Source organism: Pagrus pagrus (assembly GCF_965226575.1).
Source record: "Pagrus pagrus genome assembly, chromosome: 19".
Taxonomy (NCBI): Eukaryota; Metazoa; Chordata; class Actinopteri; order Spariformes; family Sparidae; genus Pagrus; species Pagrus pagrus.
Window position 1 is genome coordinate 25,729,220 of NC_140203.1, and position 22,812 is coordinate 25,752,031.

The 22,812-nt window shown below is 40.2% G+C and overlaps 1 protein-coding gene across 1 annotated transcript; it reads right to left on the reverse strand.

The window, feature by feature from the left end:
* Positions 1-825: 825 nt before the first annotated feature.
* On the reverse strand, positions 826-22,518 carry LOC311274878 (thyrotropin receptor-like; the record flags this gene model as incomplete). The annotated part of the gene is made up of 11 exons (XM_084382874.1): positions 826-1,068; positions 1,144-2,206; positions 10,529-10,717; positions 10,855-10,932; positions 11,223-11,291; positions 15,484-15,561; positions 15,667-15,741; positions 15,842-15,916; positions 16,318-16,392; positions 22,190-22,261; positions 22,355-22,518. 11 exons carry the CDS (start codon positions 22,516-22,518, stop codon positions 826-828), a joined length of 2,181 nt encoding a protein of 726 aa, XP_084239000.1.
* Between the last annotated feature and the right edge of the window lie 294 nt (positions 22,519-22,812).

A 22,812-nucleotide genomic window follows, 5' to 3' on the forward strand; every position in this document is an offset into this window, starting at 1 on the left:
TGAAAAGGAGATACCAAGACATCAGAAGAAGAACAAAAGAAAAATTGGCGTATAATAATATAAATATAATAATAATAGTAAACTTGCAAGGAGTTTTGTTATTGCGGGACTCCTTCTCGTAGCTGGCTCCAAATCCGCTCTGAGTTCCTCCAACAGGTCCAAAATGGCAAGGCTGGATAGGCGATATGTTCTAATGATAGTTTCCTCATTCATCCCAAAAATGTCCACACAAGGGTGAAAAATGCATTCTCGGCATCTCCTTCCATTGTTTCGGCGTCTCCTTCTTGCAACAATGGCAGCCATGTGTGCGCAATTATGCATACAAACCGTTTGCACCTCCCTTTGAGACGTGGTAAATATAGACGCAGTTTCTATGAGCAAAATTGCTTTCCGGTTTGATAAATCACTTTGCGTGTGCTAAATTAATATATTTACATTTTCTCCACCCACAACACGCACAATTACGTGTAAACGCCCCATGTTGCATATTCATTGCTGCAAACGTACTAACTGAATGCAGACGCACTATTTTGCACCTTTGACAGACGCAACCCTTTTGCGCACTGTTAGTAAATCAGTTTGTACATTTTTTTGCGTGTGCAAGGAGTTTGCACACGTTTTAATACACGCAAACCTTTAGTAGATCCGGCCCATTGCATTTTGTGTGACCGCATCAAAATAAAGCGAGCTTTTGTTTTGCCAGTTAAATGCTTTTAATGTGGAACTGCAGCAGAAGAAAATGTTTGGTTAATGATAGCAGTAACTTAATACAATGCTCTGATGATAGTGAGCCTCTTTTCTTGAAGAATTTCCAATTTTGGGGCATCATGTAGTCTGCTGATTCCCATATGTGTACATGTTGGGATTGGGGGGCTGGACAGTGGGGCAGACTTTGTCTCCTTGTATATGTGGGGAGAAGTACTGGCTTCGATAGAGGTGTGCTTGCTGTTGACACAGCCCCATTCGGCTCAGCAACATCAGGATGTCTCTGTGAAATGCCTTTGTCAGGATAGCATAAAAAAAAGGGTGAGCACAAGAGTTGAGAGGATAGAAAAGCACCAGCAGCACCTGTGGAGAAAAACATAGATGAGCCTTTTTTTACAATGGAAAAAAACTGAATTCATGCTCAAGAGGAAGTCAAACCTTGGAATCTGTGACAGTCATCAATGGGTGGTGGAGAGCTGCAGACAATCCTGAGAAGCAAATCGGAGCCAGACAAAGAAAGTTGGTGAAAATGAGAACAGCCATGCGTTTCGCCATGCTGGTATCACTTCTGCTGGACTGGTGCTGGGGATTGTGCACCATACAGTAGATGTGGAAGTAACATAAACATACCACCATAAAAGCAGTGACATTAGCCATCAGGACAAAGACCACATAGGCCCGAGCAGCAGATGTCTCAGTGTCCATGGGTAAGCAGATGCTTACTCTCTGGTAACTGCTCACACCAACCACTGGTAGCAGTGCTAGTATCAGACACAGCAACCAGCCAACAAGCATCAGCACAGCTGCATGGCGTAACCTAATTTTCCTGTCTGGCCTCATCGCATAGAAGATGGCATGCCAGCGCTGAAGGCTGATTAAAGTTAATGTGTACACTGATAGCTCACTAGCAAACACTGATAATGACCCTGCTAAATTGCAGCCACTTCCTGTTTGCCAGGCAATAGCATAGTGGTAATAATGGGAGCGTGTGTAGAGGTCAACACATGCAATTAGCAGTAAGTACATCCCCATACAAAAGTCTGCAAACGCCAGGTTTCCCATGAGGAAACGGGTAACAGACAACTTCTGTTGGCTCGTGAGCAGGATGAACATCACCAGTAGGTTGGCTGAAATGGCTAACAGACTGACCACCCAGACCAAAACCCTCAGAAAGCCTTGACTCATGATGTCCTCACAAGGGTTCAGGGCATCTGGCAAAGGGGTGCACACGAGTCCATCTGTGTGAGGCTCATTACACAGTGCAAAGTTGGTTTGTAACTCTGCATAAAACAAACTCTCATTTTGAGACTGTTGAGTTGGGCAAATAGGTTTGTTGTTGTAGTGATTGTGGTTGTTGCTGCTGGCCACTGGGAGCCCAAAGCTGTCTTTCAGATGTTGGTAGATTCTGTGTCCCAGATACCTCTGAGAGAGAACTGAAGAGGATTCCCGCAGCTTTCCCAAAACACTCCGAGTCAAGTTGCAAATAACTGCCTCAGAGTCTCTTGAACACAAATGATAAGAATTATTAATCAGATAATTAACTTATTTAGATGCATGTAAAAATATTATACTACAAAGTTCTTATACACAAAAAAACGTATGGTGCACAGGATCAAAAACTCTCAGCCGAGAAAAAAACAAACAAGAACCCACACTGTTGATCACTTGTAGTCACTCTGTTAACAACATGTAAGTGCTCTGATCTTTAACATATGAATAAAGCCCATGAAAAAATTACTCTGCTTAGAGGCCACCAGCAGCAACTCCCTGACAAACTAGTTAAAGAGAAAGTTAACCCGTAAATCAAAATTTTTTCCTCTTACCTGTAGTGCTTTTTATCCATCTAGATTTTTGTTTTGGTGTAAGTTGGAGACTAACTTATAGGCCATAAAGATCTACTGTACATTCTCACAAATATAATGGAACTATATGGCACTTGGCTTGTGCCGACAAAAAAAAAAAAAGGACGTGAAAAAAAGATTGAAAACAGCAATGTCTTTTTTCAGTGATCATGACATGGTTGGGACAGTTTCATCTACGCACCATTTTTCTCTCTACCAATCTACACCTACCAAGAGGGAGGTATGCACAGAGGGAAGTATGCAACTGCTCATGGACAAGAGGCCCATGCATGTCACACTACAGAAAGTATTGATGATGTCCCCTGCTGAGCCGTGATGTTAGCTAGCTTAGTTAACCAGCCTCTGTGAGTAGATGCACGATTACTTGATGATACAGTTGGCAAGTGTAGTGGCTAAAAAGCTGTACAGGTAAGAGGGAAAATATGTATTTTTGATTTGGGGTGATCTGGCCTTAGATAATAGTAAAGTAATACTTAATCTAATGCAATTAAAACTTTAAATATTACCTCATCTGTGAACAACTGGGCCATATCAAGAGAATCTGAAGATGCAGATTTTGTTATTATAGAGAAGGATGCCTATTCAAAGGTAGGTATGTTGAAGGAGGTTTTGGAAGTCATGATTTGAGTTCCTGATAACATTTCGTCAGAGGATCTAATAAGAAAATCTGATGTTCCCCGTGTTTTGTACCATGACGTTGCAAATGATGGAACTGATCACATTTCGGATGTGCTTGAGGGCAGTGAGATCAATGAGGCTAGTGGTGCAGAAGATGATGGGGATCAAAGTGAGCAATATTACTTCCCGTCATTAAAGGCTGTTAAGGCCACATGAAGAAATAAAAGCGACACTGTGTAATAAGCTTTCACAAAGAAAAGTCAGAGGGTGAAGAGAAGCACCAATGTTTATTGATGCTTTACTTGCCATGGAGAGATGACAAGGTTGATTTAAAAGTGCACCTTCACCACATTTAGAGTGTTTGAAGATAAGGAAGACAGTGTCTGCAATTAAGCCAAGTTCACTTATTATGCTGAACTCAATAGGACTTACGAAGATTCAAAGTGTCAAAGTCAAAGTGAGTTTAACCACTATAGTCACATTCAGACAGACAATGCTACTTTGAAAAGGTGTGTTTTGAGTCGTGATTATTTGAAAGTAGAGAGAGACTCAATATTGCTTAATATCTTGTGGGAGAGAGTTCCAAATATGTGGGGTGGATCAGCTGAAGCTCTAGACCCTATGGTAGTCAAGTGGGCAGATGGTGTGGTGAGTTGGATGGCAGAGATGGATCTGAGAGTGCTGGAAGGTGTGTTTATATCTAGGAGTTCAGAAAGATACCGAGGAGCGAGGTCACTGAGGGCCTAAAAGGTGAGAAGCATAATCTAATAATCAATACAATATCTAACCAGGGGCCAGTGAGGCTGCTGAAGAACTGGAATGATATGATTTATGGAGGCAGTTCTAGTAATTACATGGGCTGCAGAGTTCTGGAGCAGTTGAAGTTTATGAAGACACTTGAGGGGAAGACGAAAGAGAATAGAGTTACAGAAGTTAATACACGATGTAATGAGAGAATGAATGACAATGGTGGGACTGTTTGTTTAATTAATATTCCGAAGGTGAAAGTATGCAGACAAAGTAACACTGTTAATGTGTGCTTCGAGAGATAATGTGCTGTTGAGGATGACACCCAGACTCTTCGCCTGAGCTAAAGTGGACTTTGTGCCAACAGGCAAGACAAAGTCCAGTAATACTGAAAATAGCCCTGAAAGGGTACACAAAGGGGAACACGTAAAAGGCTGCTCACCTGATGGAAAGTGATGGTTGTTTTACAGTGGAGATGTTTGACAAAACAACCTTGAACTGCCCACAGAACTGGTTATGATGCTCCCATGTCTAAAGTTAGTGTTTCTGCGCCCATGCCTGTGTACAGTAAGTCTTTTAGTTAGTGTGGTTTCAGGTGTGCTGCTTCTATAGCCAGCCACAGGACCTCAGAGTCCAGGCTCCTCTAAACATGATGATGAGTTAATTTGAAAATCATAGTAGTGAAAGTAAAGGTGTGGAACACCTAAGACTAAGTAATGAAATTGGTTGGTGGTGCTAGATAGATAATGGAGAACAGAAAATTAATCTGGGGCAAAACATTCATTTTGACATTTGTCTATGCCCTGCAAATAAACATAAAGAGAGTGCCATCTTTTCAGGTCATCCATATTTTTTATTTGGTTTTTAATTATTTTTTAAAGGCTAGGAAAAATCCTTATGCCAAGGTATGTAAAGGAAGTACAAACGGATATGTCGGCAGTCAAGCTGATATTTTTTTGCAGCTGTATTCAGTGGAAGAAGAGCAAATTTAGTCCACTTAATTTTACATCCTGCCATCTCTCTGACTGAATCAAAGAGTTTAAGGATCTGTGGTAGTGATACTACAATATATCAGATATAAAAAGAAGGCAAATATCAGCATATAAAGATAGATAGTGTCTTGATTTGTCTATCCTAATGGGAGATATTGTTTTGCTTTCTCTAACAGCTTGTGCCAAGGGTTCTAAATACAGGGGAAAGAGCAGAGGAGAGAAAGAACAGCCCTGTCTAGTTCCCCAATGTAACTGATAGGCCTGTCATTGACAAGTCCTTGTGAGAACTGATGCTGCTGCATGGCCATATAGCATTTGTATCATAGACATAAAATTAGGCCCAAAACTCCATTCCTGCCTATCAGGTGCCTTATGAGCATCTGGAGAGAAAACAACACAGTCATCTAGCACAGTGTCTGCGACGTCAATAATATGTAGAACCCTAAAGCATTATCAGATGCTACTCTCCCCTTCAGAAACCTTTTTTGATCAAAATGGATTAGCTTCCTGATTACTGACTTCAAGCGAGTGGCCAGTACCTTGCATGAGGCTTCTTATCTCCACAAAAATCAGTGAAATTAGTGTATAACTTGATCATTCAAATAGATCTTTACCCTTCCACCCTGGAGAGTTTGAGTGTTTTTCAAGTTCTCCTAGTGAAATAAGGTTTTCTAACCCCTCCATTGCTTTATTGAGCTGATGCCGTCAGGGCGAAGGTTCAGAATCCCCTGTGAAAAAGAAGTGCTTTTAAAATTTTTTATTTATTCCTGCTGCCATTGCACAGCTCATAAACAGATAAAGCAGAACCTAAGGACTTGCTGAGCTAAGCCAGCATACAGCTCTTTATGTCTGACAAAGTATTTATCTTTATTGCCATTGATTAATCTTTTTTTTAACTTCTCCTGTGGTTTCAACTTTTTTACTACTGTACATAAAGTTACTACTTGTAAAATGTTATTTTTAGGTGAATTTGATGTTCTTATATGTACTCTATATATTTTATGAGCCATTCAAAAGTGAAAGACACATTTCAATTATTCCCTGCATTAATGGACGATAAAAAAAATTTGAATCTTGAATTCTGTGCTGTTTAATTGGTCCAAAGTGACCTTTTGAAGAAACAAGGAGCAGCTTTCTATATTTACTGGACATTCCATTGTAGAGACTGCTGTAGAATTTTCTGACACATCAATAATTGCACTGCTGTAAAAACATAGCCCTCCGTTGCACGGATAGCTTTTATTACCGCTTTTGAATCATTTTGTTTTAACCAAAGGGCCAGTATTCTACTCAGGCAGCCACTACAAGTCATACTAATGAAGGGCAAAACGTTTTCATCAAATACATATGGAGCGTAGACAGGCTAGTATAAGTTTCGGATTATTAAGCACATAGAGAAATCTGCCATCATCATTGTACAGAAGCCCTGAGGGGCAAATGAGATTTATTTATTTCTGGTGATCTATTTCCTAAGTTCTAAAAAAAAAAAAAAAATGTTTTTTTTTCCACAAGAACATTTTTTTTCTGTGTGAAACCCAGTAAAAAAATGTTTTTTCAAGATGAAAGTAAGACTTATTTTTCCAAGTGTTTGTTTCTGTAATACGCATTTTGACCACAATAGGCTGAAGTGCATGACTAGTCATGTCCTAAATAAGATGAAAAGCATCCATGTTTTTCCAGGGGAGTTTTCATTCTCTCTTCACCCTAAGCACAAGATGCATCTATGGTGTGTTAACAGGTAATGTAACATGGCTTCCATGTCTTTCTTTTGGTGGGTCATACTGGCGCTAATCTGCGTTTAGTGTCACGGGTTGAATACTGTGTACTATCAGCCTTCTCATCAATGGGTCTCTACAGTTAATAGTGAATCAGGACCACAACAGAGAGTAATATATCCATATTTATTGAATGAATTATTACACTTCACTACAAGTGTAAATATGGAAATGCAAGTACGCAAGTGACACTGCTGGTTTGAATGTTGATGACAACGTGGCTCTATAATTAAACTTTGTAAAATGATGCCTCTCATGTTTAATTTCTACAATCTGCCTTTAATTTACCGCCTCTGTGTCGCCAGTTTCCCCAGTCTCCACAATAATTACAATATTCGTGTGCAGCCTCTTGTGGAAGAAATGCGTATTCCAAAAGTAAACACAATTGAGCCTTACTTTCCTGTTGATTTTTTTGTTTGTTTTTTTTCCACTGGGTTTCACACTTCACAACATATTTTTTAATAGAACCATAGAAAAAATTTTCAGGGCTTCCGTATCATTGCCATTTTTCCAGAACAACAAGTTGTAGTTTCCTATTAGTACACCCCTTGCTTTAATTGATGTACATGAGTGGGCTATGACTTTGTAGTGTGTTTTGAAACCAATTTATATCTGTCACCATCAGGTGTGTCAAGGCAATAGAGGTTCGTCTGCGGCATAGAAATTACAAGCACAGAGTGTGCTTAATTGGTGAGTTCAGACCACAAACGTTCCGGATCAAATATTTGGGTCAGTCATTTAAACAGATGTATGCAGAAAACACAAAATAATTACATGTTCACTTTACAGAAAAAGTAAATAAGTAAATAAAAATACCAAGAGTATGTCGCTTAAGAGTAACTGGTCGCACAATACATCTAACACAGATAAGCAGAGAACTTAACAACAGAACTACATTCAAAAAAGCAAACCGCCAGGTTTTTAGTGTAGTATTAGGTGAAAGACAGAAGTAGGAACCTTGTACTGGGTACGGTTGCAGGGGGAAAGATGAGAAAGTCTGGATATAAACTGGCATGCAGTTGTCTGTCGAGCTCTTGTGTCTGTCCTCCAAACAAGTCATGTACAGTAATGATATATAGACGATAGAACACACAAGTTTTGCATGTAACATGCACTACTCGTTTCAGTGGCACATGCAATGCGTTTCTCTGCTGTAGCCAGGGAAAAACAGGAAGCTCTGACCGTCGTATTTAACGGGCTGAGCCCTGGCTCCTATCAAAATTGCCTAATGGTCTGAGTAGTCCAGCAGTTTGAAAATCACTGTACCCTTTTAAGTGTCCTGTTCAGTAGTAACTGTAAAGTCTGTGAGCTCTTTCTAAGCGGATTCCACAATGAAGGTATTCAATTCGGCAAATTTGTGCTGAGGAAACCAATTGTGTTGGACCCTTCAGGCCTCCTTCAGCTGGACCAGTTTCACATTTGACCTGTCTTCCATCTGAATGATCTTTGTAGTGAGTTCCCCCACTTAAAAATTAAAGGTCCTTTGCTTTTTGTTTGCTAGCTGTCATTGTAGCCCGTAGTGTGTCAAACTTAGCAGAGTTGCTAGGAACTGCCTTGTGTGTGACCTCAATATCTTTGCCTGATGCATCCACATTAGCTGCGGTATGTTGAATTTGACGTAGCACAGTGGACTGTGAAATGAAGATGCTGTTTACTGCTTCTTTTACTGCAGATTGGATTGGGGAGTTTAGGTTACTTTGCTGCTAAGCATGCATCGCAGTTGAGCGTCAACAGGAAGTCCCCTATACAACAAAACTTGAATGAAAATGTTGCGTCAAATTTAAATCAACAGATGAAACAAATGAATAGCAAATGGATGAAGTTTCATCACAAAAACATGATAATCTCCTGAAAACATGGTGAACCAACACCAGTTGATAGAGTCTTATGTAGCCAAGCTGGAGGAGTTGGAAAGAGTCATGTCATCGAGATGATTTGATGAGACAGTGATTCACGTCAACCCTTCCATAATGAAAGAAATGGATATGCTCCGCAATTGCCCAATATCAGTTGGTATCAGACCTCTTCACCAGCACTTGCAGATCTCAAGGTCACTCAATATCAAGTAAGAGTATCTGAAATGTGATTCTAATCTGCAGCCTTGTGATGTTATTTGCTGTGTTGAAACGTTTTTGAAGAAAAGCCAACAACTTCTTGTTAGAGAGAAAATACTCAACAATTTCACATACTTTGACTGAGTCTGACTGTCTGACTGTCCACCTGCAAGTGGGAGAGGAGGTGCTGTTGCGACAATAGTGACATCTAAACTCAAGCCAAAGGGACACGGTGCCACTATTGGGAGCCTGGATCACACAGCTGTGAGTCTCAAAAAACACAAAACAGGTCAGTGTACCATTTACAAGCCACCAACAGCAAATCTTGCAGTTCACTATGACCAGCTTCAAGCCTTACTATGATCACTGAAGAAAGGGATCCTAACAGCTGTGTTGGGAGACTTCAACATCGACCTAGTGGAATCTCAGACCACAGGGTTGTAAACTCAGTTAGCAGCTTGGCTTTTGTGAGTATGTGAAGTCCCCTACGACAGATTATGGCACACTGTTGTATCATGTTTTTGTCCACAGGGATCCACAACCATCTCCTTGGTTTTAGAGATGTTTAGGGTTAAGTTGTTATGAGACACACCACTCAACCAGTGTGGTAATTTCTGCTCTGTAAGCTGTTTCATCATTACGATAGATAAGACCAATCACTGTGGTGTCATCATACATTTTAAGATTCTGAGTCAAAATGAGAGATACAATCACTAGTATACAGTCAGTACAGTAGAAGTGACCCGGGGGAGTACAAATGGTAAGGGGCACTGACTTTGATAACTTGTTGATTTTAACTACTTGTGACCTACGGGTCAAAATGTCAAAGTTGCTAAAGCCATCTAGTCTACTGACTGCTTAAAGTGCCTTACAAACCTGTCACATTCACCCATTCACACACACTTAAATACACTGATGGTAGCGGCTGCCATACAAGGTGCCGACCTCCTCATCAGGAGCATTTTGGAGTTTGGTAGCCTGCTCAATGATACTTTGACATGAAGCCAGGGGAGCTGGGGAATCAAACCAGCGATCTGGATAACCTGCTCTACCGCCTCAGCTACAGCTGTCCAGTTACACATGGACCTGTTCAAGCCCATCTTTAGGAGTTTGTCGTGCAGGCTTGCTGGAATATTATTATTATTATTAAAATCAGTAAGACAGGACACGTGCATAGATAGCATTAGCTGGCTAGTATTAGTGACAATAACATTAGCTAGTGTGAGCAACTTCAATGTTTGTTAGCTTGTGTTAGCAATATTAACTTGTGCAACAAACTGGCTGCCACTTGAAGGAGCAGATGAATCGAACAACAGTGGTGTCGTGACATGAATGGGAGTAATTGTATAGATTTTCAGTATTCTGTCCATCCTTATTGACCGTTTGGTTGCCTGAAGATGCTGCTGGCGCCCACTGGTACATAGGCTAGTGTTTATTTTCTAGTCTATGTTTACATATAGTCTATGGTCATGGGGCTCCTGCCAATATGAATTTTACCTGAGGTTGTCTGAGGATCAAAACATTGTCTGTAAAATAACCCCAACTGATCAATGCTCAACATTTCTTGCACAGTAATGTTTAAATATAAAAGCAGTACAAACCTAAAAATCTCACTGAGCTTTATTAAAATCACACTAGACTGGCCCATCTATTGTGAGTACCCCTATACATACTGTATACTGTGGGCCTAAGGGTAGTTTGGTATGTAAAGGACAAATACACAAAAGAACCTGCAATGGGAAAATATTTCTAAACACTTCAAATACCTTACCTACCCTCTCCATCTTTTCAACATTTTCAGACCACAGCAATGGCTTGGGAAGGTCAATTCAGCACTTTGTAAATGGAGAAAAGCTTGAAAGGGTGGCAGTGCTTTGAGGGCCCAAGTGTTTTCTGCTTGGAGCTTTTCAATTGTATCCATGCCTATTGAGGGCAAAGAGGTAACTTGGGTTTCTGAGAGGTCCCTGTAAAGACAAAAAACAATTTACATTACTTCATTTGGACACAAAGCTGAGGCTGTTTCTGTATCCAACCTCAGCATGTGTTGCAAAATAAATGTATTTATTGTAAGAATATTATTTTATATAAGAAAAACACTCACAAGTGAGTTGGGCCGTGAATCACGCCATAAAATGCAAACTCATCAATTCGCTCCAAATGCACATTCCTGTGAAGATACCTGAAGAAAGGAGAACCCATTTAGCTCCCTTGTAACATTTATTGTTTGTTTGTATGTTACTGAGTTTTGTGTACAACAACCTGCTCCACACAAATTGCACTAACTGGGATAATAAAGTTGTCTGTATGGTTTTGTACATGAAGGTAGAGTAATATTATAACAACAACAACAATGATGTAGACCAAATAAAACCCCATAAGTTTTATGTAGTAAAAATATTAGCGAGTTCCATCCTGTGTTATCACTTTCAGCTTTTTTTTCCTTCCACTTCAATAATTCAGATGGCATACACTTCCTCTAGGCTGCTCCCATTGAAGGCATAGCGCTGGATCTCTTTCACGCCATTGCTATTCAGCATGCTAATAAAGTGGGGAAAAAAGAAAAAAAGTGAATGAAAAATAAATGGAATTAAAAAAACATCAATTGTATTGCAAATCCATATGCATTTTAAAGTAAACCATACTATTACTGTACTTATAATGATAATTTCATAATAAATGGAGACGAAAAAGTTTAGAAAGCTATTGTGTTGTTTGTATCATATTAATTATGATTACAATCATAATTATTTACAAACTCAAAGTTTTTAATAAAATATAAAAAGAAAACACAATAGATCAATACATTTACCAATTAATGTTAAATGCCTTCATTTATATTGTGCTTTATAAGGTGTTTGCCACTCATTCATACACAAGCTCATTTACCAATGGCAGCAAACTACCACACTGGCCTGACCATCGGTAGAAATTTGGCTGTCTTGCCTAAGGGAACTTCAATATGTGAAGGTGGGGATTGAACCACCAACCCTGTAGGAGACCCACTCCAAGTCACAGCCTCAAATAATTCTATTTCACTTATCACAACTTTAAATTTTTTTAAAACAATTACAGTTTAAATGAAGCACAAGCTTTGGCCAGACAGCTAAAACATAAGTAATCGAATGGAACTAACTAGCTTTCTAACCACAACCATTTACACATCCACTTACACACTGATGAAACAGCCAGGAGCAATTTTGGGTTCAGTATCATGTCCAAGGACACTTCAACATGCAGCCAAAGTCGGGGATAGAACCACCATCTTTCAATTCTATTAAACAACATGCTGTGCCTCTTGAGACACAGCGCCCCGAGTGCAGAATGTAATATGTTTTACAAGACATAGGGTCAGAAATAGGAAAAAGGGGCAGTTCCAACAGTCTTAAAACAATCTTAAATGATCTTCAAATTACACACATTGCATGTAACATGCTGGGTATTAATGTCCCCAAGTCTGCATCTGCACATTGTTTGTAGCAGGTGGTGGTGAATCTACAAGATTCAACTTTTCTAATCTTTCTTTTTTCTGTGGTTATACCTTACATCCCACCATTTTTCATCATGAAATACTGCGTTTAACACCAGCCTGTAAAGACATCGAATCCACAGTTTCCCCAGCAGGAGAATAGAGAGCACTACTGCATTTGTAACAAAAAACGCAGTGTACAGCGCTTATTTTAGAAAGGAGAATTATGTTCCTGCTGATTTGATGGAGTATAGGATGGGATGTTGAAGCCAGGACCGTGCCAAACCTATAGCTGTGGTTTCTTCAGTTCAGTTCTATGTCATACATGCTCCGCCCTCTAACAGGCTCAATGTTGGTTTACCCTTGTAAGGTGCCACCTGGCTTTTGAGAATAAAACTTTGTGCTCACTGACCATTTGGGGGGTAGCACTCGCACAGCCCCAGTGCGTGCATTGCTGTTCTCACCTTTTCAGTGAAGTGATGGCAAGTCAGTTTTATTTATATAGCACCAATTCACAACAAAAGTTATGACAGTATTCAAGTAGAGCAGGTCTAGATGATATTCTTTAATTAATTAGCTGCCTGGAATACAGTCACATCACTCAGCGAAACATGAAATTATTCACCATCATGTATCACTTAGATTTTCCATTTAATTATTATCTGTTTTATTATCATCCATGGCTGTCCCCTATCGTACTGGGCCATGTGGTTTTACCAGTGGACTTCTTCTCTACTGTCCGTATGGACAACATGGAGGAGCCAGGCAAGTCCAAAGGCGGAGTCTGTCCCTACTACCTGCCTCACCAATTCACATCTGTAATCATCACAGTAGTCTATATCCTTCTACAAGTCAGCACAAACACAAACAACAGCACTGCTATAGTTGTGGCCAACAATTTCAACAAGGCAAACCGCACCCGAGTTATACCTGAATTCAAACAATATGTTCACTTTTCCACGAGAGGAGGAAATACACCAGATCAATACAACACATATTTTATGGAGCGCTTAAAAGCTGTCTCCTTACCAGCATTAGGCAAATGAGACCATGCAACCATTTACCTACCAAAGTACAAACAAAGAATCCAAGAGAACTCCCTGGTGTTAAGTGCTTGTCTGACTAAACGGAAGCCACGCTCTCAATGAGATTGACTGGGAGATGTTAAGGTCTCCCATGGTTGTGGCTAATGTCAGTGAGTTTACACAGGTAGCACTTTACTACTTCAGTTTGCCAGCTATCATCCCAACTGACAAGATAAAGATCTTCCAGAGAAACCATGAGAAACATGTCAGATTACAAGGCGGCAGCTCATGGCCTGTGAAAGACAATTGAAGAGTCTAAACGATGCTAGAGGGAAAAAGCGAAAGCCAGCTTTGTAGAGGGTGACTCAGCTCTTTTGTGTAATGGACTACCGACAATCATGGACTTTAAAAGTAAGATTGAATTGGATAAGAAGGTTTACGCTTCATCAGTGCTTTTGAAATATAAGGTTCAATTTAGTATTGTACACCAAGGTAGAGATAGTACGCAGCTGGGAGTTGGACCTAATTAGGTATCAGTCACAATTCTTTTCCTAGGGCTCAACATACAGGGACCAATCACAAGCATGTTGTTAAATCTGACTGAAGTATCATTATATACAATAGGAAGCATTACAAAACTAATAGTAATAGTGATGCTAGTTTTTTTTTTCGTCTTTATTGCTGAAACACATACTGCCTATGGCAGAAATACTGTCATCATCATTGGAGAAGAAAGTGTTATTTTTGGACGTCTTTGGACCATCCAAGCTGACCGGCTGGACCACCCCAGGGAGGAAAAGAAATGGAATAAGAGCCATGCAAATCCAGATGGTTTAAGGCTGCTTCTGGCTAATGTCTGGTTGCAGGAAAGGAAAATGGACAAAATGGGTCTCAGCCTGGCAAAAAATCCATGAAATCAGAGCCTGTTGTGCTCACAGAGTCCTGACTCCTCCACAACATCTTGGATCAAGCTGTTAAACTGGATGGGCAGACTTTGTTCTGAGCCGATGAACCGATGCTTGGTGCTCACATGCAGTCAAAGTTGATGTCAAACTTCTGATATGAAGATACCGACCACATTATCATCACCCTCATATTGCTTCTGACATACAGTACACCCTGACTCAGATTCAAAGGATGCACTACGTGTCTATATCTGTATATAAATAACTGTATATACTGTATGTTCTGTCATTTGTGTAGCATAAAGGATATTTCACAACTTAATTTCGTTATGCAACCCTGTGTTTTATAATGATGAATGAATTGCCTCGTACCCTGTAATTGATTCACTATTAAGACTATACAGTAAACATGTCCTAGCTTGTTGAAGTTGTGTTGAAGCTGAAGTCATCATCAGTCTTAACTGGAAACTGGAGCCATTCACACTTCTACTGTATCTACTGAAAGGATATGTAATGTAATTCAATATAGCATTCTGCTAGTAATCATCCAAAGCATCTTAAGGATAATATCCTAGTTGGCCAGTTTTTTAGGATTAAACACAACTGCTCAGACATTTATAAAGCAAATCACGACTGACCCACTTCATTAAAATTTGTGGGATTTAGAATGTCAAAATACCCAGAGAATGAAACTGGCCCAGAGAGAAATGTTTTGGATATTTATACTCAACACTATGAATCCAAACAGAAGATGACTTCAACTTCAGACACTTTTTAAGCTAGGACTGTTTGTAATCTATGTCCCTGTATTGTCTTTTATGAGTGAATCAACAATCGCAGTGTCTCGTGAAATAATGTATATATGAAATGTATATTATAGGATTTGAATTAGACTTAACAAAATGCTTGTTATTGGACCCTGTATTTTGAACCATGGCATAAGACAGTTGATCGCTTCCTAAATAATTCGGTCCAACTTCCATCTGTGTACTAACTTCTATATATAAACAAAAGAGAAAAATAGAATTTTGTTGTCCATGATATGGAAATTTGAGATGTGCTACCCTTTCACATTTTTTGGATTGTTGAAGTTTTGAAATAATGAGCCGTCAGAACAAAAGCATAGCACACTATCATTAACCACCACCAAGAAAGCAGAGTTAAACTTAACGTTGGCTTCTAAATTGTAAAGAGCAATTCACACCAGTGTAAAGCTGTAAGGGAAATCGACAAACATCAAAAACACATTAAAGAAATTGTAATTTCAATGCCTTTGAGTCAGTGACAGTCTGAGTCATTACATTTAAGCCATTATTTAACTAATTGTTACTTACATGGTCAGTGAATTCTCAGATATGCCAGTGAAAGAATTAGCAGGAATTACTTGTATGAAGATATTATCTACTATCTCCCTGTCAAAAAGGAATGAATATGAAATATTAGTTAAAAATGCATACAGTGTAGCAACTGTAGCAACCAATAGTCATTGCAATTAGGTAAAATTAAATGTGACGTACAAAATAAAATCCTCTTGGCTGGACTGAATATTTTGGAGCCCAGGAAAGGAGGTAAGACCTGTGTTGGTTATCCCACTGTATTGAAACAAATCTCAGTCAGCATTGCATCACACATGTCAGGTACTATTTGTGGTCTGCTAGTCTGTGAAATTTAATGAAAATAAATTTGACTTACAGGTACTTCAAATTATGTAGATCCTTAAATGCCTCTTGGTCAATGTTTGACAGTGTTTTGAGACCAGTGAGTTGTCTATTGGAAGCACACATGCACACACACACACACACACACACACACACACACACACACACACTTTACTATTCATAATCTTTACACAAAACATCAAAATCTTGACTTAATGTTTCATAATTTTAACTCAATTCACAGTAGTTTAATTCTCTGCAGTTGGGATCTACATAAAATGTTCTGACTGGTTATCTTATGTAAAATGTTCTACTTGGATTGAGCAGTATATGGCAGAGAGAAAGGTTTGTCACTTAAGTTGTTAATGTTATATTGTATTGTGGCCAGTATAGTGGTACTACTGCTGAAGGACAGAGGTAGCATGACAACACAAAGACTACACTGTGTATTCATGGCAGCATACATGGGATTCATTCTTATCACAATGAAGTTGGTTGGAGTTTACATACATGTGTGTGACACTGGACAGGTTGTGGAAAGAATGCCTCTCAAGATATCTTAAAGTATCATCATCAGAGATGTATCTGAAAAGACACACAAACAAAAGAAATGTGTTTGTAATGTGGCGTCACCTCCTCAAAATAATCTACATTCACAAATATATTAAAGGTAGATAAGAGAGAGAGGAGCTGAAAGAATGTGAAAATCATGTGCAGAAATGGGCTCACCATTCTATGAAAGTTTTCCGGATCAAATCACAAAACATGAGTAAGTGAAATAGTAAACACTTTCTCTTTGGAGTAGAAGGGTATTACATCATCGTTCTGTGTTTTGCTATCCTGGTATTAGTGGTATTTTTGTTTTTCATACAGTACATATACTACATTTGCTAAATGTCCAAACATGTACGGTTTTTGCGACATTATTTTGTTTACTAGAAGTGGCAACCCCATCACTTTTACATCTCCCAGCTGAAACTATGGTGGCTAATAAACTATTGCCTCTTGTGGTACGAAGTGGTATTGCAAGACAGGATGAAAAATGTGGGGGAACAAGGAAGAAAAAGGAACTACAATGTGCAATTCTTGAAGACGTTGATTGCTGACAGCTGCTGCCGCTTTCTTGCACCTGCTTCAGTGTGATAGACTGATTTTATATTAGCTCATAAGACAATAAAAGGTCATTAAAATCATTCATTGAGGTCATTCAAATCATTGAGGTCACTTTCGAATTAGCTGCAGAGGGACCTGACCCCAAAGAACTTGTTTTCCCCATGCTAGTGATGAATGGCAGAAGCCTTTCACAGCCCATCTTAGGCTATAATGTCATAGAGCAAATAGCAAAAACCAAGGTAACAGTTGGAGGCAACAAGGGAAGAGCAGTTGCATGGGGGATTAAGAGCAGCTTTCCCCAGCCTTGACAAGGAAAATGTTACAGTCTTCATTGACCTGGTGACAACCGAACAGTCATGTGACTATGTTGTGAAAACCACAAAAGAGAAAGTCACTGTGCCAAAACACACCTCTGTTCAAACTGACTGTAAGGTGCAGACACAGCCTCCCAAGAAAGACACTACGCTTCTCTTTGAGCCTGACATAAATCCTTTCTGTGAGAATTTGGTACAGCTCAGAAGTGGTGTTTCGCTTTACATTGTTCTCGATGTGCAAAAACCCACTGATCCAATATAGAGCTGTCAGAAAGTAGTGGGTACCTTGAAGCAGATTCAGGCTGTGTATCCAGCTACTGTTCTAGAGAAATCTGATCATCCCCCTCAAGTGTCTGTGAGCCAGGTGAGTGCAGCGAGTGAGCAAGTTACTGATGCTCCATGGAACCCGCCAATCAAGTCATCTGAGTGGGCCTGAAAGAGCAGTGGTACAGGACATGCTTTGCTATGAATGCTTTTCTTTTTCCAAATTGGACAATGACATCATATGTACTGAGAAACTGAAGTTGAGAAAATCGCTTAAGGATATGGAACCTGTAGCGCGCACCTACCTGTCTGTGCCGAAGCCACTATATAAAGAGATGAAAGTCTGAGATGAGAGATCTGCACAATCTTATTGCACAGGAACGGGTGAAGAAATCCAACTCATCTTATGCCTTGCTGGTGGTTTGTGTGAGGAAGAAGGATGGAAGCCTTCAACACTGTATAGATTACCAAGAACTAAACAGAAAGACCCACCCTGACAGACAGCCGATCCCCCGAGTGCAGGACATCCTTGTTAGTCTTGGTGGAAATTCCTGGTTTTCTTTGTTAGATCAAGGAAAAGCCCACCATCAGGGATTTATGGATGAGAACGGCCAACCCTTGACTGCATTTGTGACTCCATGGGGCCTGTATGAATGGATAAGGCTTCCATTCGGGCTGATGAACACACCTGCCGCCTTTCAACGGTGTATGGAGGAGTGCTTGGAAGATGTGTGAGGCAACATCTGGATGATACACTGGTGTACAGCCAATCATTCAGGGATCATGTAAACCATGTCAGAAAAGTTCTCCTGCTGCTAAGAAAGTACGGGATCAAGTTAAAGCCCAGCAAATGTGAACTATTTAAGCATGAGATCAGCTACCTGGGAAGAATTGCTTCAGCCGAAGGAAGCAAAATTAATCCCGCTGACACCATCACTGTGAGAATTTTGAAAGACAAGATGCCAAGCAATGTAGGAGAGCTAAGAGCTATCGTGTGCTTGTTCAGCTACTACAGGCAGTACATACAGTATTTCTCCCGTATTGCAGGGCCACTTGACAGCTTGCTGAAAGGGACAGCAGAAGACAACAGTGTGCCACAACACATGAGAAACATAAGACGGGTTACAGGGAAGGGCAAAGGAGTGCCTTTACACAAACGGATTATGTGGAATGAGGAACATCATCGCATCCTAGAATGGCTAATAGATTGTCTGGTTGAGCCACCAGTCCTTGGGTTCTTTGGGATTTTTCACAGTCATTCATCCTCCACACAGAAGCCTCAAACCAAGGTCTCAGGGCTGTTCTATACCGACAACATATCCACTCAGGAAAATTGGAAGTTCTCGTTTTAAAGTGGGCAATCACATAAAATTCCGAAATTACTTGTATTATGCGCCTACTTTCACTGTATTCAGTGATAATAGTCCTCTCACATATGTCCTATCAAGTGCCAAGCTCAATGCAACCAGATGCAGATGGGTTGCGGAACTTGCAGACTTTCATTTTACTATCCGACATCGTCCAGGCAAAGAAAATGTGGATGCCGACAGTCATGAATGCTTGTGAGAATTGAGGAGATGATGGGAGAGTGTACTGAAGAACTGGCACCAGATTGTGTGGCAGCGACAACCCAAGCTCTTGAGACTCAAGCCTCCAGCTCACCTCGGGTCTGTCCAGTGCTTCCCCACCTGGACAAATGTAATGGCGCAGGCTTGTGCCACCACCTCCAAGTCTGCCAAAACAGCCGCTGATTGAATATTCAATGATTATGCCCTTAAGTTTGGACTGCAAGCACAGATACACCACGGTCAAGTTGGTGAATTCGAGAACTAGCTCTTTGCTCAGCTGAAAAATAATTGTGTTGCACTTCACGAGCGACACCCTATCACCAGCAAGGAAATGGACAAGTCCAACACTTCAACAGAACATTGTTACAAATGTTTAAGACACTTATCTACAATCAGAAGACAACTGGAAAGAATCCTTGAACAAGTTGATCTATGCATATAACTGCATATGACGCTAAGTATCAGGTTTCTGCCCTTTTCACGTTCTATTCGGAAGGTCGCCAAGGTTATCTATTGATCTCCTGTTTGGTCTCACCTCTGAGACAAGCAAAGCAGACCATCAAACATACATGAAGAGATGGAGAAGAGAAATACACAATCTGTGGACTCAAAGCATCCCTGCAGATTTGCAATGCTGTCGTTGGTCCACTCCTTGATGTGTTTGGTCACCTTCTCTGTCCTCCTAATGACCAGGGTGTAGGCTGGTGCCAGCAGGACGGTGTTGTGGTCAGCAAGGCCAAGGGGGGGATGAGCAACTGATCTATATGCATCTGGAATGGATCCATAGCATTTATCCAGAGTCTTCCCCAAGCGGGTGGTGCAGGCGACATATAGGTGAAATCCTGTCAGTGACTTGTTAGCTGCAGTTGGTTGAAGTCTCCCAGGATGAATTTGGGAGAGTCAGGGGATGTGAGTTCCAGTTTGTTTACAGTTTTCTTTATGTGGTCTATGGCAGTGGAAGCGTTTGCTCTGGGGTGAATGTAAACCATGATGAAAAACAGCTGTGGGAACTCTCTGGGAAGGTAGAAAGGGCTGAGGGAGACGGCCAGAAGCTCGATGTCAGTGTTGCACAACTCCTCTCTGACAATGACCGTTGAACACCAGCGTGTGTTTACATAGAGACACACATACCGCCGCCATGTTGTTTCCCGGTGAGCTCCACGTCTCGGTCAAGCCTTATAGGGGGGGGCGGGGGGGTGAAGCCATCAGTGTGCAACATGTCATCACCATCGGTGTTTTTTAACCACTTCTCCGTAAATGCAAGAATGGAGGCAGTCCTGTATTCATGCATGGGGTTGATGTTGGCTTTGCAGCTTGTCTGTTTTGTGAGGCAACAAGCGCATGTTAGCGAGGATGACTGAGGGGAGTGCCTGGTGTTTACATTTCTCCCTCTTAAGTCTGGCCCTAATTCCACTCTTTTTCTTTCCCCTCCTGGTTACCTTTTTTTTATTTGATATTTGTTATTTGAGTCCCCTTTTTCCGAAGAGGGGTCCCTTTGTATTTCCTCAGGCAACGTGTCTATGGTAATGCCTTGATGGGGGTGATGTGAAGCGAGCCACAGCTGAAAGTCTCTGTTGTAGGTGACTCGCGGCCCGAAAATTGAGATGGCTGTAGTCAGCTGAGATAACCTCCACAGATAGCCAGAAAAGCAGAAAAAACAGAGTCCAGAAAGGCCCCGGGTGTCCATGCTGAGATCAATGTAATTTTCCAGGCAGCGTGTAGTAATCCAGCAGTAGATACAGCAACCAGAGAGCCAGCGGTTCATTTGGAAGTTTAAAATTAAGAGAAAAAAAGGCAGCCAGATGCCGTTAAACCAGTTGGCTGATGTCTAGCGTGGCAGACAACATGTACGTCCAGAGACGAACGAAAACACTTGAAACGAATATTACACAAAATATACAAAACCGTACAAATCAACTACTCTGTGAGCTAACCGGTCGACCGCATGAGCAGCGACCTTGAAATTCTTTCCAGAATGACAGCTTTCATTTGAATAAATATATACAGAAAACTTAAAACATGTACATTTCTTGCAGGTCTAATACTGACAATGGAAATTAGTTGGAAATCAGCATTGTGCAGCTCTCATTAAGCACAAACATCATACTATTGCTATTGTTGAAAATAGCTTAATAATGATGGACCCATTAGGAACTGCTTCACGTGTAATCAATAATCAAATAAAAAATATCTGAGGATTTGAAATATCGTTGCTCGACTAATAATAGTAGTGCTACACTGCTTCACTGAAAACACAGAAATGCAATTCTTTTAAAAGCTGTCAATGGTTATGATAAAGGTTGTAGGGACTAGCAGTAGTAGCAGTTCTTGTAGTATTAGTAGCAGTAATCGTAGTAGTATTAGTAGTAGCAGTAGCCAAGTTGTAGTAGCAGAAGCAATAGAAGCAGAAGCAATAGTTGCAAGGGTAGTTGAAGTAAAGGCTGTAGTATTAGAATACAAGCAGAAATCTTTAAAAAACTGAACATTTGGACATTTGAATGATTCCTGTAGCTGAAAGTATGCTGAAATAGTAGTGAAGCAAAAACTGAACAAGAGAAGAATAAGTCAGAATCCTAATTATAAAGACCACAGACAGTGAATCCTGAATCACCATTAAAAGCAATAAAATCAAGTGTGATTGCTTAATCAGCATTCACAATTAACAAGGTTATTAATCCTATGTATATCTATGTGTCTTGGTCATGTGTGAATGAACAACCTTATGTAGAGGAAATGCTGATCTTCATATTACGGTAACTGAGCTTTTCACAAGGTATATCAGTTTTTTGCCATGTTAGATTATTATAATCAGATATTTTATTCTGAAGCAGACAGAAAATGTATTGCAAGAGATAGCAGGCCTGTGCAAATGTACACAGGAGGCTTTTTGTTTCTGCAAAGTAGTTTTTCTTTTTTTTTTTATTGTCTAAAATATGTCAAGACTACCATTATGTTGACTGACAAATGAAGGTTTTCTATTATCAGAAAAGCAATGGCTTGTGCAGCCTTGGTCAGAATTCTGAATGCATTCTCTGCCAGATTGAGCCAGATTTTTACTTGGTAAGTGACATTGTCTTGTCTGCCAGTCATGGTTTGCTAGGGGGAAAAAAAGGAGAATCTTACATGCGAGAAATGTTGGCCAAGTTGGCAAAGGCATTCTGTGGAATAAAAGGAAGGTTTGTCCCAACAAGCCACCTGAAACAGAAATAACGTGTCTTGGGACTTTTCAGTATTAATACAATGAAGAGTAACAAGATGAATTCAGTGTTAAAAAAAAATGTTACTTACACCTCCTGTGTGCTAGAATGGAAAACAGGCATGTACTTAGCTCCAAAACATGACGCACTGTATATGTCCCAGTCACACTGGCAATGAGTTGGGCAATATTCCAGAGGGAGAGTGACCTCAACAGTAGTTAAAATGAAAAAAAGAAGATTTAAATCCGGCTTCATTGTAAGAGCAGTAATTAAATGGTGGAGACTCACAGGCTACACTGCTCAGTGAGAGGGGTCTGGGAAGAGGTTGGGCTGTCCTTGTTAACCCAAGTCTTTAGGTCAGGACCTTCAAAATAAAACCTCATTGATAATACAGACTATGTCAGCAAAAGTATATACCCAGTGTCTGAAGTAAACTACAACAACTATGGGATAACTATTGCTTTTAAATCTACCAGAAAAAATAAAATCACATCAGTGACAGCTGTTGAATAATTATAATATAAAGAAAAAAGTAAAGAAAAAAAAAGA